This window comes from Pan troglodytes, chromosome 19 (assembly GCF_028858775.2).
Source record: "Pan troglodytes isolate AG18354 chromosome 19, NHGRI_mPanTro3-v2.0_pri, whole genome shotgun sequence".
Classification (NCBI taxonomy): Eukaryota; Metazoa; Chordata; class Mammalia; order Primates; family Hominidae; genus Pan; species Pan troglodytes.
Genome location: NC_072417.2, coordinates 11,166,074 through 11,185,021, shown reverse-complemented (window position 1 = coordinate 11,185,021; position 18,948 = coordinate 11,166,074). Strand labels below are relative to the sequence as shown.

Sequence of the window (18,948 nt, the reverse complement as noted above, 5' to 3'; positions counted from 1 at the left end):
AAGTTCAGGAGATTGAGACCATCCTGGCCAACACGGTGAAACCCCTTCTCTACTAAAAACACAAAAAATAAGCCGGGTATGGTGGCGAGCACCTGTAGTCCCACCTTCTCGAGAGGCTGAGACAGGAGAATGGCATGAACCTGGGAGGTGGAGCTTGTAGTGAACCGAGATCGCGCTACTGCACTCCAGCCTGGGTGACAGCGCGAGACTCCGTGTCAAAAAAAAAAAAAAAATTGCCCATGAAGTACCACGTGTGCATCTCCGATACTTCTAGGGCTGTTAGTTTTTTTCCTCCATCATTGTAACCAGTCATTCTTTTTTCAGCTGGCTTTTGTTAGGAGCCTTGTTACATGAAAACGATTTAAAACCTAGGACAGCACTAAAACCTAGGAGTCGTGAGAGGAATACAGAAACTGAGAGCAACTTGAGGAAATAGTTTGTATCTCTTGTATCCTGCTCTCTGTGGGTTATACTTTCCCTCTGGTGAGCACGTATCATTGAGACTGTGTAAATAACCTGTGTATATGTGCATTATGGAAACAGCAATGCTCAACATTTTAGAAAGAACATCTTCACTTTCTTCTCATCCACCTCCTCTTGATGTGGTAGAAGGCTTCAGCTTTTCTAACAGTTGTCTTGAAGATATTTTGATTTTTTGACTCTATATTTCTTTGGAAGGCTTCTTCAGAGATGAAGTTGCTTCCCACAGTTGTAACTCTATCAAGCTGGGTGAGACCCAGTGTCCAGTGGATAATTTGGCTGCTTGTATCATCCACCTTGTTGCATGTTCTTCAGGTTGTTAGGGAGTTAGCTGTATGTCTTAGAGGTGGATTGTTTTTGAGAGAGGATCTCACTCTGTCACCCAGGCTGGAGTTCAGTGATACAGTCTCGGCTCACTGCAACCTCAACCTCCTGGGCTCTGGTGATCCTCCCACCTCAGCCTCCCACGTAGCTGGGACTATGACAGGCATGTGCCATGGCACCCAGCTAATTTTTTTTTGTAGAGATGTGGTTTCACCATGTTGCCCAGGCCAGTCTCCAACTCCTGAGCTCAAGCAATCCACGCAGCCTTATTTTAATTAATTAATTAATTAATTTAATTTTGAGACAGAGTCTTGCTCTTTCGCCCAGACTGGAGTGTAGTGGTGTGATCTCGGCTCACTGTAACCTCCGCCTCCCGGGTTCAAGCAATTCTCCTGCCTCAGCCTCCTGAGTAGTTGGGATTACAGGTGTGCACCACCACCACGCCCAGCAAGTTTTTATTTTTAGTAGAGACCTGACCTCAGGTGATCCACCTGCCTTGGCCTCCCAAAGTACTGTGATTACAGGCATGAGCCACCGTGCCTGGCCCTTTCCTTTTAATTGACAAATTAAAATTATATATATTTACGGTATAGTACATGTTTTTATATATACTCCTCTCTTTCTATATAGGTGTTTCCAAGCCAGGACCCTCTAGATCGAGCAGATTTCAATGCTGTTGAGTATATCAATACCCTGTTCCCAACCGAGCAAGTAAGTAGAGTTTCAGGTTTCCTCCCTTTCAGCAGCTTTTGGCACATCCTGGGTGTTATGCTTCGTGTGTTACACTAGATCATCTACAGGCCCTTGATACACAAGGGAGAGTTAAATTCAAATCAAACTCCATCGTCACCAGCTGGGGCAGTCAGCTACACTGTGTTGGAATGGAATTCATTGTATAGTGAACATATTATTAATAATTGTACTCTTAGGTTGTGAGAGTCCTCCCAAATTTTCTGCTGTAAATTGGAAAGTGGAAAGGATTTTTATAATGTAGTAGGGACAAGTGGGGGTGAGGCAGGCAGGATAAGCCCAGAATCATAAAGCCACTTTCACCTCTATTTCAAGATGTAAATTTTTATTTCTATTTATTAGTTTTTTTGAGACGGAGTTTTGCTGTTGTCATTCAGGCTGGAGTGCAATGGCGCGGTCTCGGCTCACTGCAACCTCTGCCTCCTGGGTTCAGGCGATTCTTCTGCCTCAGCCTCCTGAGTAGCTGGCACTATAGGTACCCACCATCACGACCGGCTGATTTCTGTGATTTTAGTAGAGACGGGGTTTCAGCATGTTGGCCAGGCTGGTCTCAAACTCCTGACCTCGTGATCCACCTGCCTTGGCCCCCCAAAGTGCTGGGATTACAGGCGTGAGCCACCGCGCCCGGCCTCAAGATACAGATTTTTAGACTTCATGTTTTATTATTTTTTGTCCGGTGATTTTCCTATGGAGATAGATTTTCTTACAAAATTGGTTTTTGGGTGTTTGGGTGAGAAGTAGACCAGAACTGGAAGTAGCAGAGTTGGGAGAAGGGCAGTGAGAGTCCCGCTTCGTTTCCATTTTTTCAGTCAGCAGTTGTTCAGTAGGTGCCTGTCATGTGTTGTCAGTCACTGTGCTAGGTGCTGAGGGTGCAGAGATGAATAAGGTCCAGTCCATGCCCTTGAGGTGTGCAGGATCAAGTGGTGGGAGACCCTGGCGAATGCCGTCAGTGACAGTGGGACAGTGCGGTAAGGAAACAAAGACCAGTTCTTCCAAGGAAAATCACAACTTCAGAGAGGAGGTAGCCTGTCTGCCGAGCTTGAGGGATTCATTCATGTATTCATTTAGTAAAACGTAGCAGTCATTTATTAAATGTCTACTAAGTGTCAGGTATTATTTTTAGAAACTAGGGAGAAATGTAAACATGACAAATCTGGTCTTGGTCTTATGGAGTCTAGTGTAGGGAGAAAGACAAGAAATAAACCAACAAATACACTAGAGATGATCAAACATGGTGGCTGTGATACCAGGCAGGTTCCGTGACAGAGCGTGATGCATGGGCGGGGCGTCCTTTAAATAAAGGGGCTTAACGGGAAGTTCTCTGTGAGGTGGTTCCCTCTAAGCTGAGACCTGATGGACAAGAAGGAGTCAAGCTGGCCGCAGTCTGGCAGAACAGTATTCTAGACAGAGCCAACAGCTAGGTATCTCTTCCAGGATGATGAGGGAAGGAAGGTGTGGGCGGAAAGAAACCCAGGTGCCGAGGCAAGAGACTGAAGGCACAACCTGTTCCAATGTAATAAAGAAAATAGTTAAATAAGTAAATTTATAATAGAAATAGGATATAGAGATGATTGTATATGGATATTATCAATCATTAGTCTTTAGTATTAATCTTTGTTTCATTATTACAACCAAGGAAAAACCAGGCCATACAGAGTCAGGAGACCAGAAGACAACAGTGAGAACCTCTGTCATGCCTGGATAAGGGCTGCTTGAAGGCACCTTGGTCTTGCGGTAGTGCCAGTGCCTGGGAAGGCACCCGTTACTTAGCGGACTGTGAAAGGGAGTCTCCCTTTCCCTGGGGGAGTTAGAGAACACTCTGCTCCACCAGCTCTCGTGGGGGGCCTGACATTGCCCAGGCCTGCCCACAGTCATCCGGAGGCTTCAGCGTCTCCCTGTGGTGCTGTGCTTCAGTGGTCATGCTCCTGGTCCACTGTCATGTTCCACCTGTACACCTGGCTCGTCCTTTAAGTTCCTAGAAGATAGCAGTAGCAGAATTAGTGAAAGTGTCAAAGTCTTTGATCTTTCTGATAAGTGCAAAGAAAAAATGCTGACGTCTGCTGTCCTCCCTCTCTGCTTCGGCTACCACAAAGGGAAGGGCCCCCTGTCACGTGGACATGTGACTTGCTTGACCTTGTCAATCATTTGAGATGACCCACACTCCTTACCCTGCCTCCTTGCCTTGTATACAATAAATAGCAGTGCGTCCAGGCATTCGGGGCCACTACTGGACTCTGCGCATTGGTGGTAGTGGTGCCCCGGGCCCAGCTGTCTTTCCTACTACTTCTTAGTTTCGTGTCTTTCTACAATCTCTCGTCTCCGCACATGAAGAGAAAACCCACAAGGCCCCGTAGGTCTGGACCCTACAGAAGGCCCTTCTAAACATAGGACCAAGGCACAGAAACAGGAGACACAAGATGTGCACAGTGAGCAGAGACTCACAGGAGATGAGGCTGAGGAGGGAGAGCAAGGATCCTGGAGGATCTCTGTCCTCTAGGCTTATCGTTGCCAGTTTTTTTGGAGACCACATGCCTTTCAGTGAAATGCTTTTTTTCTTTCTTCCTTTTTTTTTTTTTTTTTGAAACAGAGTTTTACTCTGTTGCCCAGGTTGGAGTGCAGTGGCAGAATCACAGTAACTTTGAACTCCTGAGCTCTAGCGCTCCCACTACATCGGCCTTCTGAGTAGCTGCGACTACAGGCGCATGCCACCACACACAGCTAAGTTTTAAAATTTTTTTATTAGAGACGAGATCTCGCTACGAAGCCCAGGCTGGTCTCGAACTCCTGAGCTAATGTGATCCTCCTGCCTCGGCCTCCCAAAATATTGGGATTGCAGGCATGAGCCACTGCACCTGGCCCAAATATTTTTCACAGAACTGATTTTCTTTTTTTTTTTTTTTTGAGACAAAGTCTCATTCTTGTCCCCCAGGCTGGAGTGCAATGGCATAATCTCGGTTCACTGCAACCTCTGCCTCCTGGGTTCAAGTGATTCTCCTGTGTCAGCCTCCTGAGCAGCTGGGATTATAGGGGCCTGCCACTACGCGGCTAATTTTTGTATTTTTAGTAGAGATGGGGTTTCACCATGTTGGCCAGGCTGGTCTCAAATTCCTGACCTCAGGTGATCCGCCCGCCTCGGCCTCCCAAAGTGCTGGGATGACAGGCGTGAGCCACCGCGCCCGACCCACAGAGCTGATTTTCACTTGGATAATTTTTAAGCCTGTATCCCCAAAATATTATATACATATGTGAGTACCAATTTTAAATAAGTTAGGCTTCAGTAGTATTTGCTATATAAATAGAAAATAAACATAGAGGCTTCAGTGTTTGCTCCTCACTCCCCAGGGGGCAGTGTGGCAGACCTCGTGGGGACGTTCGCACCCTGCTCTGGAGGTTGCTGCTGTAGGCAGCGAGTATTCATTGAAGGACTTTTGGCAGGATAATGGCTGGAGCACATTCACGTTTTTAAAATTCTGTCTGGCAGCCATGTGGAGGACGAGCAAGGGATGGAGGTGGGGGGAGACTGCAGGCAGGAGATTCACGCAGTAGATCACCGGAAAGAGATGGTGAGAGCCGGAGAAAAGCTGTGGGATAGAACCAGATCTGAGAGCTATTGAGGGGACCAAAGTCATGCAGTTTGGTACCTGAGGGCATGAAGGTAGAGGGTCATGGTGAATCCAAAATTCAGTCATTGGTTTATTCAGTTAAAAAAACACCCACTCTACCTAGCTTTGTAAGAAATTTGGGGTAGAGAAGTGAGCAAGACAGATATAGTCTACCAACACAGACTTCATAGTCTATCTTGATAGTTAATCTCACAGTAACTGATTATAGGTAAATTATGATGTTACAATGACTTGCTTGTGTAATTTTTTTTTTTTTTTTTTTTTTTTTTTTTTTTTTTGAGACTGAGTCTCGCTTTGTTGCCAGGATGGAATGCAGTAGCACAATCCCGGCTCACTGCAACCTCCAACTCCCGGGTTCAAGCGATTCTCCCGCCTCAGCCTCCTGAGTAGCTGAGATTACAGACACGCGCCACCAAGCCTGGCTAATTTTTGTATTTTTAGTAGAGACGGGGTTTCACCATGTTGGCCAGGATGGTTTCAATCTCTTGACCTTGTGATCTGTCCACCTTGACCTCCCAAAGTGCTGGGATTACAGGCGTGAGCCACTGCGCCCGGCCTGACTTGCTCGTATAATTTTTAAATATTATTTGTCACTTGCTCTTATATAACCTTTACTACAACTGTAATAGTAATCTTTATTAGATACTTCCTGTGTACCCGACAGCACTCTAGGCACTAAACAGTGATAAACTCCACTTTGTTATCCTTCTTATTTTAGAGTGAGAATCACGAGGCACGGAAAGATAACACTCGGCTTAAATGTGATAGCGTTGCCATGAAGGAAGCATGCCAAATACAGTGACAGCAGAACCCAGGGCCTTACTTGCTCAAGATGGATTGAAAAGGCTTACTCCCTTGAGGAAATGGTGTTTTAGCTGAATACTACAGGCCAAGTTAGTAATTTTTTTTTGAGATGGGGTCTCACTCTCTTGCCCAGGCTGGAGTGCAGTGGCACAATCATAGCTCACTGCAACCTCAAATTCCTGGACTCAAGCAATCCTCCCACTTCAGCCTCCTCAGTAGCTAGCACTACAGGTGTGTGCCACCACACCCAGCTGAGTATTATTATTATTTTGAGATGGAGTCTTGCTTTGTCACCAGGTTGGGGTGGGGTGGTGCCATCTTGGCTCACTGCAACCTCCCACTCCCTGGTTCAAGCAATTCCCCTGTCTTAGCCTCTCGAGTAGCTGAGATTATAGGCACGTGCCACCACGCCCAGCTAATTTCTGTATTTTTAGTAGAGATGGGGTTTCACCATGTTGGCCAGGATAGGATGGTCTCGATCTCCTGACCTCATGATCCATCTGCCCCGGCCTCCCAAAGTGCTGGGATTACAGGCGTGAGCCACCGTGCCCAGCCCCAGCTGATTTTTAATTTTTTTTTTTTTTTTTTTTACAGACTGGGCCTTGCTGTGTTGCCCAGGCTGGTCTGGAACTCCTGGCCTCAAGCCACCCTCCTGCCTCAGCCTCTCCGAGTGCTGGGATTACAGATTTGAGCCACTGTGCCTGGCCCTAAGTTAAGAATTTTGAACTGGTTTCTAAGTAGCCAGATTTGGCTGACTGGGTGGGTAATGGCAGCTTTCCACTTTACCCAATTACTGAGCGTAAGGAGAAAGAGCAGGTTTCAGTGGCAGGTAGGGCTGGAGTGGGCTGTCAGGTGAGCCCAAGTTTGAATATGCTCAGGTCATCCAGGTGGAAATAAGTTGTTGGGTATTTGAGTGCAGAGCTCTTGATCCCCATCATTGTGAATATTTTGGCAGATCCTTCCAAACTTTTTTAATGGATATACTGATTTTTAAAATAAAGTTTAAAAGATGATATACTGTGTGATTGTCTTTTTTGAGATTTCACAAAAAGCCTTTATAGCTCATCATTTTGTATGAAAGGGGAATTTTAGGAATTAGCTGGAGAGAGACATTTGGGAATAGCTAGGATAAAGATAGTAATTGCTGATTCACCAAAACAAAAAGAAGGGTTAGATTTGAAAATTTTGTAGGAAACCACCAGGTTCTCACCTCTTGTGGTGTGTAAAACTCAAGATCTTTGTTGTTCCACAGATTCAGTTCTGTGTCTTGTCTAATTATGCCCCAGGTATATGATAATGTGCAGTCACGTTTCTTAGAGTAACTCAGAACATTTATGACACAGGGTTATCTTTACTTCTCTAGTCTCAGAGTTTCACTTAGCAGGTCATCTGAGTGAAATGTAAGCCAGATTCCTGTGGATCTTAATGAAAAGGTAGTAGAAAGTAGTGGCATAGCTTGAAATTTAACTATTGTCAGATATTGGGCAAAAACCATCTGTATACCTCATGGACCTCCAGTAAACACTTGTACATTATGAGTTTAGATTGTTTAAAGTAGATTTTAGTATTTCCAGAGTGAATTTAGTGTTACTGTGAGGAGGAGGGTCAGAATATGTTTCTGTTGAGTGGAAGTACTTGTGTGTCTGCGGTTGTCTGGAGCCTGTTGAGTGGCCTGGAATGGATGCCTCTTACTATTTCACCCGGCCAGGCCTGAGAGGAGCTTGGGATTTTCCATGCAACAGAGTGCCTGTGGGGTTTAAATAGTAGCCAGGTTTGGTCACAGTGGTCTAGAAAATCTTTTTAACCTCCTAACAGTAAACTGAAGATAATCATTTGAAAGTTTGATTAGAGGAAACTAAATGAAATTTATGGAAAACTAATACAAAACTAACATAATTAGGAACTTTGAGAAAAGAGTTATATGGGGATGTTTCTAAAGAGTTTCTGGTGACCCCAAAAATGCTCTGGATCTGTATTGTTAAGAGAAAAAAAAACCCAAGATCCGGCTCATGGCTGTATTCTCTAATCCCAGCACTTTGGGAGACCAAGGCGGGTGGATCACTGAGGCAGGAGGATCGCTTGAGCCTGGGAGGTGGAAGTTGCAGTCAGCTGAGATCGTGCCACTGCACTGCAGCCTGGGTGACAGAATGAGATCCTGCCTTAAAAAAAAAAAAAAAAAAAAAGATGCCAAATTGCTTATCATCCCAGTTTATTTTTGTACAGCTATACAGTTTCATAGTAGAAGGCAATACGCAAAAATTCTGATTGTGGTCATACTGTCCTGGGTGTGCAGATGACTACCTATTTTCTGTAATTGTCAAGAATTACCATTAGAATCAGGAAATATTTTGCAATAACTAAAACATTTAAAAAATAAACAAAACTGTACAACCACATTATAACTAAACGAGATGAGTGATTCTCAAAGCATGATAAACCCGTCTGCCCAGCCAATGTGGATTCCCACAGGGCTTTTCCCCAACTCCAGAGAGGCCCTCAACCCTGGTGAGGATCACTGCCATAGCCAGACACTGAACTAACTGATGAGAGTGGGTGTGTCATAGCTGTCCGGTGTCTTGGGGTGCAGGAAAATTAGGTCAAGAATCATTGCGTTAGAGGTGGATGCTAGAGTAAGAAAGAGGATCTCTGCAGCTTCAGGCAAAGCACCTGTCCTGCAGAGCACGTTTGCCATCTGTTTTTTATTTGAGGTGGGATCTCTGCAGCTTCAGGCAAAGCACCTGTCCTGCAGAGCACGTTTCCCATCTGTTTTTTATTTGAGGTGGGTTCCCACTCTGTCACCTAGGTTGGAATGCAGTGGTGTGATCTCGGCTCACTGCAACCTCTGCCTCCCAGGCTCAAGCGACCCTCCCACCTCAGCCTCCTGAGTAGCTGGGACCACAGGCGTGCACCAGCAAGCCCAGGTAGTTTTTTGTATTTTTGGTAGAGACAGGGTTTTGCCAGGTTGCCCAGAGACTGGTCTTGAACTGCTGAACTTAGGAAACCCATGTACCTCGGCCTCCCAAAGTGTTGGGATTACAGGCATGAGCCACCATGCCCGGCCTCCGCCTCCATAGTTCTCAATCTTAACGTTGAAGAGGAGAAAAGTGTGCCTCGCCTGGCAGAGGGGATTAAGGGAAATAATTTCTGTGAAGTGCCTGCAATTGTTGCCTAGGAGATCCACATTAAATGCTAGCAGCCTTTCCCTTTCCCCTCCAGCAGAAAGCCTGGAAATGAAGGGAAAACAGTCACCCAAAGGCCACCTAACTATCAAATAGTGTAACTTTAGGATATTTCTTTCTCTTCTCTTTTATTTATTTATTTATTGAGACAGAGTCTCCTTCTGTTATCCAGGCTGGAGTGCAGTGGCGCGATCTCGGCTCACCTCAACCTCTGCGTCCTGGGTTCAAGCAGTTCTCCTGCCTCAGCCTCCCGAGTAGCTGGGATTACAGGCACCTGCCACCACGCCCGGCTAATTTTTTTTTGTATTTTTAGTAGAGACGGTGTTTCACCATATTGGCCTGGCTGGTCTCGAACTCCTGACCTTGTGATCCGCCCACCTTGGCCTCAAAGTGCTGGGATTACAGGCATGAGCCACCGCGCCCGGCCTATTTTTATTTTATTTTTATTTATTTTTTCTTTTTGAGATTCTCACCCATCACCCAGGCTACAGTTCAGTGGCTCCATCACAGCTCACTGTGCCCTGGAATTTACAGACTCAATCAGTCTTCTCTCCTCAGCCTAATAAGTAGATTGTACTACAGGCGTGTGCTACCACACCCGGCTAATTTTTCTATTTTTTTGTAGAGATGGAGTTTCACCACGTTGTCCAGGTTGGTCTCTAACTCTTGGGCTCTAGCAGTCCACCCACCTCAGCCTCCCAAAGGACAGACATAAGCCTCCACACCCGGCCTCTGTTCTTTTTAAAAGCTACATTCATTATATTATAAAAATGATATTATAGGGCCGGGTGCACTGCCTCATGCCTGTAATCCCAGTGCTTTGGGAGGCCAAGGCGGGAGCATTGCTTGAAGCCAGGAATTCAAGATCAGCTTGGGCAGCATAGCAAGACCCTGTGTCTATAACAAAATAATAAAATTAGCCAGGCTCAGTGCATGTACCTTTTTGTTCCCAGCCACTCAGGAGGCTGGGGTGGGAGGATTGCTTGAGCCCAGGAGTTTGAGGTTACAGTGAGCTATGATTGCACCACTGCACTCCAGCCTTGGTGACAGAGTGAGCCGCCATCTTAAAGGTAGGCTATTTGATATTATAAAAATACTTGCTATCATAAAATGATATTAGAAATATTTTCCTCTTGGCCAGGCGCGGTGGCTTATACCTGTAATCCTAGCACTTTGGGAGGCCAAGGCGGGCAGATCACGAGGTCAAGAGATCGAGACCATCCTGGCCAACGTGGTGAAACCCCGTCTCTACTAAAAATACAAAAATTAGCTGGGCGTGGTGGCATGTGCCTGTAATCCCAGCTACTCGGGAGGCTGAGGCAGGAGAATCGCTTGAACCAGGGAGTCGGAGGTTGCAGTGAGCCGAGATCGCACCATTGCACTCCAGCCTGGTGACAGAGCTAGTCTCCATCACACACAAAAATATATGTATATATATAATTATATATAAATTAAAGTAATTTTTCTGAGATTCGTTTTTCTTTTTTTTTTGAGACAGGGCTGTTTAGCCCAGGCTGGAGTGCAGTGGTGCAAACATGGCTCACTGCAGCCTCGACCTTCTGGGCTCAGGTGATCCTCCCACCTCAGCCTTCTGAGTACCTGGGACTGCAAGCACATGCCACCATGCCTGGCTAACTTTTTTTTATTTTTTGGAGAGATGGGATCTCACTGTATTGTCTGGGCTGGTCTTGAATTCCTGGATTTAAGTGATCCTCCCACCTTAGCCTCCCAAAGTGCTGGGATTACAGGCATGAGCCATCACGTCCAGCCTGAGATTCATTTTTACCTCAAGCTGTTCTTGGATTTCTGAAAATTCTGAGTAACTGTTGGCTTGGTCAGAACAGTAGGATGAGCTGTGACAACCCAGTCTGACATCTCAAACACTCATGGCCTGTTTCTCTTACCAGACCTGCTCCTGGAAGGCACCTGGCCTCCTCCTCCCATCAGAGGTAGCCAGAAGCAATTTATAAGCATATTTCCTACAATATCCCTAATTCCTTCTGAGATAAAATATTTGTTAAGGGAGAGAGGAAGAGGATTTATTGAATTGTATTTTGAAAACTTGAATTAAAATAGTACTATAAAATTGTACCTCCTCTTGTCCATTAGGGGGCACCATTTCCTCACGTTTTCTCATCTCTAAGGTCAGAAGTGATCCCTTTGTTTTAATTGTTGTTATAATAAGCTTATTATAATCACAGTAGTAGTGCATAGTCAATAATTATAAAATACAGACAAAAAGAAGAAAATATTTTTTTTTGAGACAGAGTTTTGCTCTTGTTGCCCAGGCTGGAGTGCAATGGCACATTCTCAGCTCACTGCAACCTCTACCTCCCGGGTTCAAGCGATTCTCCTGCCTCAGCCTCTTGAGTAGTTGGGATAACAGGCGCCCCCCACCACGCCTGGCTAATTTTTTTTTTTTTTTTGTATTTTTAGTAGAGATGGGGTTTCGCCATGACGGTCTGGCTGGTCTCAAACTCCTGACGTCAGGTGATCCACCTGCCTTGGCCTCCCAAAGTGCTGGGATTACAGGCGTGAGCCACTGCACCCGGCCCAAGAAGAAAAATTTGAAATCCCTTCTTTTCATATTGCAATATGTAGTTGATAGATTATAGCTACTAATGCTGCAACTACTAATGCATTACAATTACTCCTATCTATCCTTCCAGACTTTTTTCTAGTGGATCTATATAATAAAAAATAAATTTGTGTGTTTATTGAAGTATAACATAATACAGAGGAGTACACAAATCTTAAGGGTACAACTTGATGAAGTTTCACAAAATAAACATAGCCATGTAACTGCCACCCAGATCAAGAAATAAAACATTTTAAAAAATCTTCAGAAGGCCTTTCCTTGCCTGTTCACTGTCACTACCTTCCCCCAGAGATAACCACTGTCCTAGCTTCTAACAGGAGAATTATGTTAGTGAAATCGTATCCTCTGTCCCCTTGTGTCTGGCTTTTTCTGTGCCCCATTCCGTTAGTAAAATGTTTATCCATGGTGTTGTGCATTCATTCATTTTTGTTGCTGTATTTCGTTACGTGAATTTGTCACAATCACGTACACCATGGGTCAGCAGACTCTCCTGTAAAGGTCCAGATAGTAAATACTTCAGGCTTTGTGGCTGTACAGCGTCTTTCACGACTGCCTACCTGCCATGTTAGCTTAAGAGCAGCCGCAGGCAATATGTAAGTGAATGGGCATGGCTGTGTTCCAGTGAAACTTTATTTACAAAAAATAGGGGCTGGGCTAGATGTGGCAGTAGCTTCCAACTACTGCTTTACTTTTTTTTTTTTTTAAAGCAAAACTCATATCATGTGATTAAATTTTTTGAGATTTCATAAGTAGCTATTATAGCACATCATTTTCCTGTGAAAGAGGAATTCCAGGAAGTGGACTAACCGCTGGGCACTCTTCCTTCTTTATTGTAGTCTCTGGCGAACATAGACGAAGTCGTGAACAAAATTAGGCTGAAAATAAGGTGAGTAAAGCTGTGTGATTGTTCATAATTAATGAAAAGTATATTGTTAATTTAGTTAATCACATTCTGGATCACATTTTTCTGTGAGAGCACTGAAATCTCAAGTTTGCCATAGATGGTAATATAATTCCTTTTAAAATTTTTATTATTTATTTATTTATTTTTGAGACGGATTTTTGCTCATTGCCTAGGCTGGAGTGCAATGGTGTGATCTTGACTCACTGCAACCTCCACCTCCCAGGTTCAAGTGATTCTCCTGCCTTAGCCTCCCTAGTAGCTGGGATTACAGGTGTGAGCCACCACGCCTGGCAAGTTTTGTATTTTTAGTAGAGACGGGGTTTCACCATGTTGGTCAGGCTGGTCTCGAACTCCTGACCTCAAGTGATCCACCTGCCTTCGCCTCCCAAAGTGCTGGGATGACAGGGGTGAGCCACCGCACCCGGCCATATAATTATTTTATCCATATGAACTTTGTGGCAAGGAACTCAATGCTTTGGCCAGTCTTCAATTCTTCATACAAAAGGAAGGAAGCTGTGATAGAGTCTACTCAAAACATCTTTTGTAATTATAGAAGGAGGCAAAAGCTTTTCTGATAGATTTTTTTCTTCTTTTTTTCTGTTTTTTTTTTTCCGAAACAAGGTCTTACTCTGTGTCCCAGGCTGGAGCGCACTGGTGCAGTTACAGCTCACTGCAGCCTCGATCTTCTGGGCTCAAGTGATCCTCCCACCTCAGCCTCCCGAGTAGCTGGGACTACAGGCGCACCACCACACTTTGCTAATGTTTATATTTTTTGTAGAGATGGGGTTTCGCCTTGTTGGCTAGGCTGGTCTCAAACTGCTGAGCTCAAGCAATCTGCCTGCCTCAGTCTCCCACATCTACTAGATTTTTTTTTTTTTTTGAGATGGAGTCTGGCTCTGTCACCCAGGCTAGAGTGCAGTGGTGTGATCTTGGCTTACTGTAATCTCCGCCTCCCAGGTTCAAGCAATTCTTGAGCCTCAGCCACCCAAGTAGCTGGAATTATAGGCATGCACCACCATGCCCAGCTAATTTTTGTGTTTTTAGTAGATACAGGGTTTCACTGTGTTGGCCAGGCTGGTCTTGAACTCCTAGCCTCAAGTGATCTGCCTGCCTTGGCCTCCCAAAGTGCTAGGATTATAGGTGTGAGCCATTCTGTCTGTCCTTCGACTAGCTTTTTAATGGCTTTATTTCCCTGTTTTTGTGGATTTACCTGTTTTTGGGTTCCCAAGGCTTAGACATGAAGATGGGCTTATATGTGTATCCCTTGGTGACATAACAGCTAACCATGTCAGATCTGCTGGTGGGTTGGGTGGTGGCCCATGATTAAACATTGTGAACCGTGGGGGCAGAGGAGCTGGAAGCCGTAGATCTGCCTCAGGCATGGATTGCATGATCAGGGCCCGGAAGCACTGATTCCATCTATCACTCTGGCTCTTTCCGCCTCATAAGGGGACTGAGAAAGGGATTGTGTGTGAGGTAATTTGAGTTATCTGGCATGTTCACGTAAAGGCTCCGTAACTTTGTCATTCCTGATATACTCCATGAAAAATCCTGCAGATTTTATTAGTCCTTTCAGATAGCTCAGACTATTAAGTGAAAATAGGCATTTTTAACAACAAGGCGATGCATCAGCCTGCACTGGGCTTGACTTCCCACACGGCTGTCGCTGCCCTCCTCCTGCCTGATGCCACTCACACGTGTTTGGTTTTCTGGACAATTAGGTGCAGTCTGCAGAAGTTGATGGATAAATTACTTTTTTATTTTTTTCTTTTGGTCAACCTAGAATAAAGATTATTTGAATGACTGTATCCTTGAACTGTTTTGCTAGGAGACTGGATGACAATATTCGAACTGTTGTAAGAGGTCAGACGAACGTGGGGCAGGATGGACGGCAAGTAAGTAACTCATTCCTCCATATTACCTATGCTCCCCTGGTTTCTCCTGGCAACCAGATGACCAAAACGTCGATGTGCCCTCTTGCAGAGCACTTTCCAATTGATCCGTTTCATACATGGCAGGACAGGACAGGGCAGGCACCCGCAGCAGCCACGTGCTGTCCCTCAGTGTCCCTTGGACCAGGACCGTGTACTGTGGCACCGCTCACCCGAGGCCAGATGAGAACACTGGGGCTTCCTTGTCTTTCTCCTTCGTGTCGGGCATCTCCTGTGCCCTCTTTTATTTTGTGGGCTGTGGCTAAATGAGGTTGCTGCATTTGTCAGCTGAGTTGTTGGGGTTTTGATATTTTGTGGCTGTAAAAGATAGTAACCTGACATAGTTACCATTTCCTCGTACCTCACTTTGCCAGCAGGCAGGTGACTCAAGATTCATTAAAAAATTTTACAAGTTGGCCGGGCACAGCGGGCACAGCGGCTCACGCCTGTAATCCCAGCTACTCAGGAGGCTGAGGCATGAGAGTCACTTGAACCCAGGAGCCAGAGGTTGCAGTGAGGCGAGATCGCACCACTGCACTCCAGCATGGACGACAGGGGTGAGACTGTCTCAAAAAAAAAAAAAGTTTTATAAGTCTTATTGGATCTAGTTAAGGAGGCCATTGGAGGGAATGAAGTAAGTCTTATTGGATCTAGTTAAGGAGGCTGTTGGAGGCAATGAAGGGAAAAGTGTGTAGGGAGGAGATACTCTTTAATAATTGAGGGGCCAGATGTTATCTGTGAACCATTTCCCTTTTTATTTGATTCTGTTCTTCTGTTGAGGCATCGTATTTCAGAATGCCTGTCGTAATAGAAATGCTGAGCTTGCCTTTCTAGCCGTCCTCTCTTGCCATGTCCTGTCCTCCCTTATCAGCACTAACTCAGGTCAGGACTGCTTCTTTGCAAGTGCTTCAATGCTGTGATTTCTCCTCTTTGACATTTTTTAGGACAGCTAATTTCTAAAAATGTTCATCCTGCTGCCCAGATTTGGAGTGGGAGGAGCGTATAATCCTACGTTGAAATTTCCAGATCTCTGATATTTCTGTTTCCTTCTGCCAGTTGCTTACAGATATTAGGAGTCTCTTTCTTTTACATCTGTAGTTTTCCCATCTGTCTATTTTTACTACTTTATATCACTTTCTTTTTCCATTTTTCCACTTTATAGTCACTTTCCATTTGATAGCCCGTTTCCTTTGGCCTGTTTGTGAGTAGTTGGCCTTCTTGTCATCATCAGAATTTGTGTGTAGACACGTTAGGTTCCTAAAACTGTTGCTGTTTTCTGGACTCCTGTATGGTTTTTAGCCCTCGTTACCTCGTTTTGTCTGTTGGGGTATATTTCATGAAGCATGGCTTCTTTGGCAGATGAGGCCCATGTAAATGGGAACTTCAGAGGGGTCCTACAGAGGGACAGGGCAGCCTCAAGCACTCCAGCTGCATTCTGCTGCTTAGCTGTCCTAATCTGTGTTTGATCGTATTGTCTGCTTCTTCAGACACCGTATCAGCTCTGGCCACTAAATGAAATCCAAGGCCAGGCATGGTGGCCCACACCTGCAATCCCAACACTTTGGGAGGCTGAGGCGGGGAGATCACTTGAGCCTAGGAGTTCCAGGCCAGCCTGGGCAACATGACAAAATCCTGCATCTTCAAAAAGTACAAAATTAGCTGGGCATGGTGGTGGCCTGTGCCTGTAGTCCCAGCTACTGAGGAGGCCGAGACAGGAAGATCAGCTGAGCCAGGAAGTTCGAGGCTGCAGTAAGCCATCATCGTGCCACTGCACTCCAGCCTGGGAAACAGAGTGAGACCCTGTTTCAAAAAAAAAAAGAAATCCAAATTCCTTTGCTTGGCATTCAAAATTCTGGTCTCCAATTCCAGTTTTGCCTCCTCTTGTGTTCTGTCTACACTGAAGACTTTGTGCTCTACGAGCATGCGTGTGCTTTCTGGACCTGTGCTTACAGACTCTTTTGTGCTTGAAATGCTTTTCCTCCTATTTCTTTAAGCCGCCGCATTTCCCAATCTTACCCATCCAAGGACCAGCTCAGATACTAGTTTCTTGACGATGTTTTCCATTGACCTTATCTGAATACACCAAGGAATCAGAATTTTGAACTGGAAAGGATTTGAAACTCATCTGGGCCCCTCCCCTCATTTTACAGAGGAGAAAATGGATTCCAGTGTCCCTCGATGTCCTTTCTCCATAAATCCCACAGCCCCATTCTTGTACTTTTCATTTGGCTTTTGGGGTCTCCCTTGACTTACCAGAGAACAAGTCTCATCCCTTTGATGTTTGTAAGCTCCTGGAAGGTAAGAACTGTATCTTTGTCATCTTTCTATTTCACTACACACAGGCCACATGCAATAACATTTTATTCAACTGAGCCGGGCACAATGGCTCATGCCTGTAATCTCAACACTTTGGGATGCCTAGGTGGGAGGATGACTTGAGGCCAGGAGTTTGAGACCAGCCTCGGCAACATAGCAATACACGTCTCTACGAAAAGGTAAAATAATTAGCTGGGTGTGGTGGTACAAGCTTCAGTGAGCTGTAATGGTGCCGCTGCGCTCCAGCCCGGATGACAGAGCGAGACCCCGTCCCCAAAAGCAACAGCAAAACCCCCACAACATTTTATGCAACTGTATTGAATATTTTGTCTGTCTAAGATTGTTTATTAATTATAAATAAACAAAAACATTTTATCATAAAAACATCATTTTGATCGGCAAGTGGGTGTTCCTTAAAAGTGATTTAAAACTTGCTTTGTGCATTAAGAGTCCCAACTTGCTGCTACTGGGAATAGTAACACTGCTTGTTCAGAGTGATTCAGTCTACATTTGGAATAGCTCACTAGAAGTCTTACAGTGCAGGAGTCATAGATGTTTAAAATTTCAAGAATGTGAAAATAGTGAGTGATTCATCAGCATTTTTTGTTGGGTCGTGCTGTGTATAATAGATGTATATCTTTCAGTTATTTACGTTTCAGCCTGTGGTTCTGGACTCTTGCAAACTAGCGGTATTGCAGAGTCAGACCCAGAATTAGACAGTCTGCAGGAATGTCGGCGTTCTCCCCCATCCCGTATTAATAGGTTACAGGTTGCCGCGGCAGAGCAGGTCGTATTTCAGAGAGCAAGACCACATTTCCAAGAATGTTTAGATAGCATTTCAATCTGTGATGGAATTTTGTATTCGTCTCCTTAGAATCCAGACAGAAAGGAAGCCCAGAAGAAATAATTGCTTTTCCTGTCATGTCCCCATCTGTCTTTTCCAGCACTTTGTAATGCAAACTGAAGTAGAAGCTTTTTTTTTTCCAAGGAGCTCTTGGGTCCTGTCCTTGTCAACTCCTAGGGGTGAAAGCCTTGCTCTCCAGCCCTGGCTGGCTGGTTTGCTAAAAGGAGTCTATTTGACTGGCACAGACTTGGTGGAATTACGGATGTTCCAAAATACTGAGTTTTGTAGGTCAAGAGGCCCCACGTTCCCCTCTTCCCTGGAAGAGAAGAGAAGTTTGCTTTCAGCACTCGCTTCCTAAGCTTCTGAAGAACACTCAGAAGGGTGTGGCAATATGGACAAAAGGAGGTTTTCCTTTTATAAATTTAATCTTGATTGTGTTTAACCAGAACCGATGTGCTGCTTTTAAATTTGTATTTATTATTATTATTTTAGGGACAGGGTCCTGCCCTGTTGCTCAGGCTGGAGTGCAATCATTGTTCACGGTCACCTTCAACCCCTGGGGCCAAGTGATCCTCCCACCTTAGCCTCCGAAGTAGCTAGGACTACAGGCATGTGCCACCACACACAGCTATTTTTAATTTCTAATTTTTTATTTTTGGTAGAGATGGGTTCTTCCTGTCTTGCCCAGGCTGGTCTTGAACTCCTGGCCTGAAGTGATCCTCCTGCCTTGGGTTCCCAAAATGCTGAGATTATAGGCATGAGACACTTATTATTACAAGTCGTCCCCACTTACCTGTGGGGGATACATTCCAAGACCCCCAGTGGATGCCTGAAACCCAGAGAGTAGCAAACCCTATATATGCCGTATTTTTTCCTATATATACATACCTGTGATAAACTTTAGCATGCAAATTAGGCACAGTAAGAGATTCACCACAATAACTAAAAATAAAATAGCACAATTATGACAGTATGCCAGCATCACTCCTCTTGTGATTTGGAGCTGTATGTAATAGCTGAGATGGCTGCTAGGCTATACCCAGCCTAGATGTGCTCCTTGCTTCTTTTTTGTTTGTTTTGTTTTTGAGACAGAGTCTCGCTGTCAGCCAGGCTGCAGTGCAGTGGTGTGATCTCAGCTTACTGCAACTTCTGCCTCCTGGGTTCAAGCGATTCTCCTGCCTCGGCCTCCTGAGT

The 18,948-nt window shown here is 45.0% G+C and overlaps 1 protein-coding gene across 5 annotated transcripts in view; it reads left to right on the top strand.

Annotated features, from left to right (window-relative positions):
• VPS53 (VPS53 subunit of GARP complex) overlaps positions 1-18,948 on the top strand; it is a 240,471-nt gene that overhangs the window by 21,147 nt on the left and 200,376 nt on the right. For all 5 annotated transcript variants that reach the window (XR_010152741.1, XR_010152740.1, XR_010152739.1 and 2 more), the window contains 3 exons: positions 1,435-1,515; positions 12,596-12,645; positions 14,492-14,558. Coding sequence is in view for 1 of the 5 variants with exons in the window: in XM_009431509.5 (XP_009429784.1) it covers positions 1,435-1,515; positions 12,596-12,645; positions 14,492-14,558 (198 nt within the window). In the remaining 4 variants the exon portion in view is untranslated. The remainder of the gene's footprint in view (positions 1-1,434; positions 1,516-12,595; positions 12,646-14,491; positions 14,559-18,948) is intronic.